A 2,500-nucleotide genomic window follows, 5' to 3' on the forward strand; every position below is an offset into this window, starting at 1 on the left:
GTTCCAACCACTCAGGTCTTCGTCAGATAGGCCTACACCATTACCTGTTGCAATATGTCTGTGTGCATTCCTACATTACGTCTATTTCTTTGATAACATGATTTGCTACCACGTAACAATAAGCCGCTATTATTATTAGGACTCAACGCGCTTTGGTGGTAATATATGCTGTGGGCTTTAATTAGCGCATTTCGGGTAGCCTATCCTACATCTGGGCAATAATTATTGAACAAATTGCAGTCTACAAGCCATGACAAATACAGTAGTACTGACCGAACATGAAATAGATTGTTTACAAGTTATGGTAATGTTATTCTGGCGTGAACATTGCGCTTTCATCACGTTAGCACCCTATGATTACAGCTCGTTATGTCTTGTCAAAATTCATTGATGAAGGAAGGTTTGCTTTATCCCAGAGAACCATACTCGTTTCACTTAGGCTAGACTAAAACAGAAGAGAAGAACTTGGCACTAACCATGTAGTTGTGTTTTCTATAGCATATTCGTTAACCTGTCGTTCTTTGAACTCTTTTAATAAATGTTGGGATATGTCTGCGAGGTGTTTAGCCAAGTTCCATGCGTAGCCTAGGCTACTGCTTTTAAATGACTTTGAAACATATTTCACAAACGGGCCTCTGTGTACCTGATGGCTTGCCTTCACTATTCGCGATGTATCCAACATAGTTCCAGATTTCACCTTTTGTTTTATCCACAAGGCCGAGGACTGTCGGCAAAGAACTATGTTGACTTTGGCTGCGCACTCACTCACTTAGAGCTGCCTGCTTGACACGCCCACTTGCCTAGATGCGTGCAAGGAGGAGAGCAGCAGTTCACACAGACACAGAACGTTATTATTTTAATGAAGTATCGATTCTAAAAACGTCGGAAATCGTATCGTTTTTTGCGTGAAGGCATCATGATACCTTTTTAGTATCGATACACTGTGCACCACTACACACAACACACACAACACACACACACACATACTCACACACAAACACACACACCTCACCTGCATAAGTGCACCTGTCTCCTCACTCAGTGTGTCGTCATGTTTGAACTCCACGGTGACGGCCTTGTTGCAGTCGATGGACGCCATCTCCACATCCGTGGTGTTGTTCATGTACACGGCCCCATGGAAATCTGTGGCCCGGAACCCTACACACACACAAACACACACACACACACACACACACACACACACACACACACACACACACACACAAGACCCAAGGTTAGTGTTCATCAATGTGACTGTCTTAACGTCTGTTTTTGGTTAATTGATGTGAATGAATGACAACTAGATGTACCGCAGAGCGGTGCAAAATATGACCGCCGCCCCCAGTTCAGCACATTTTTTCTACAAAAATAAATCACGCTGAAAGTATATGATTCTAACTGTCTCACTAAATTGCACTATGCACACTCAATTCTCACTGGTATCTGCTAGACAACAAGTACCAAAACATGATTAGTTCATAGATTTCACATGTAATATACATTTTATACAACCCCACCCCCATCTTGCCTGTTCATAATTCTGAGATATTCTTGAATTGTGTGCATGTGTGCGTGTACGTGTTTATGTTTATGTGTGTGGGTGTGCGCATGCTTGTGTGTGTGCCTGCATATGTGCCTGTGTGTGTGCATGTGCATACTGTGTGAGTATGTGTTATACGTATGATTACTGTGAATGTATGTGTGTGCGTGTGTATCTGTTTATGCATATGGAATGGGTTAAGATGACCCCTGGAGGCAAACATAGGCAAAAAATTGGTCATCCTAGGCCCTACGGTTCTCAAGATATTCACAAAAAACTCTGTTGGTGTACGGTCACTAAATGTACACATAAATTATTTTATTGTAAGGCCCCTTGAGATCAACATACAAAAAAAAGGTGGTCCTCCTAAACCCTATGGTTCTCGAGATATTCACAGAAAACTGTGTCTGCCCTACCCTCCTTTCGGGGGGTCCAGTCCAGCGGGGGGGCTACAGATCAAAACGAAAAACGATGGTTCCATGCTATCCATGTGGGGGTACATGCCCACCAAGTTTCGTGTACCCCGGTCTTTCTGTGTCCCGGGAATCCTTGACAGAAATTTGGCCATGCGATAAAAAAAAAAAAAAAAAAATCTGACTAAACCTATATGACCGCCGCTTCGCTGCGCGGCGGTCATATAGGTTTAGTCAGATTTTTTTTTCTTTTTCTTTTTCGCATGGCCAAATTTCTGTCAAGGACAAGCATAATAATTAATTGATGTGAATAAATGACAAAATACACACTGGTGATTCAGATTAGCAAGAGGATCTTCGATTTCAGTTTGTTGATGTTTTTTAACTTAGAAGCTAAAAGAGTGTTGATGCGCCGCAGTTCAACAGCCGTGTGTGTGTGTGTGTGTGTGTGTGTGTGTGTGTGTGTGTGTGTTTTTTGCCTCTTGGCAATGCATGATGCTGGATGTGAAATTGTGGGTGTGGCTCAATCGTCGATTCTACCTTTGAA

At 42.5% G+C, this 2,500-nt stretch overlaps 1 protein-coding gene across 1 annotated transcript in view; it reads right to left on the reverse strand.

Moving 5' to 3' along the window:
* The window catches only part of sec24d (SEC24 homolog D, COPII coat complex component), a 52,260-nt gene that overhangs the window by 10,957 nt on the left and 38,803 nt on the right, over window positions 1-2,500 (reverse strand). The window contains exon 17 of the mRNA XM_042070017.1: window positions 1,013-1,158. Within this exon, the coding sequence (XP_041925951.1) occupies window positions 1,013-1,158 (146 nt within the window). The remainder of the gene's footprint in view (window positions 1-1,012; window positions 1,159-2,500) is intronic.

Source organism: Alosa sapidissima, chromosome 18 (assembly GCF_018492685.1).
Source record: "Alosa sapidissima isolate fAloSap1 chromosome 18, fAloSap1.pri, whole genome shotgun sequence".
NCBI classification, from domain to species: domain Eukaryota; kingdom Metazoa; phylum Chordata; class Actinopteri; order Clupeiformes; family Clupeidae; genus Alosa; species Alosa sapidissima.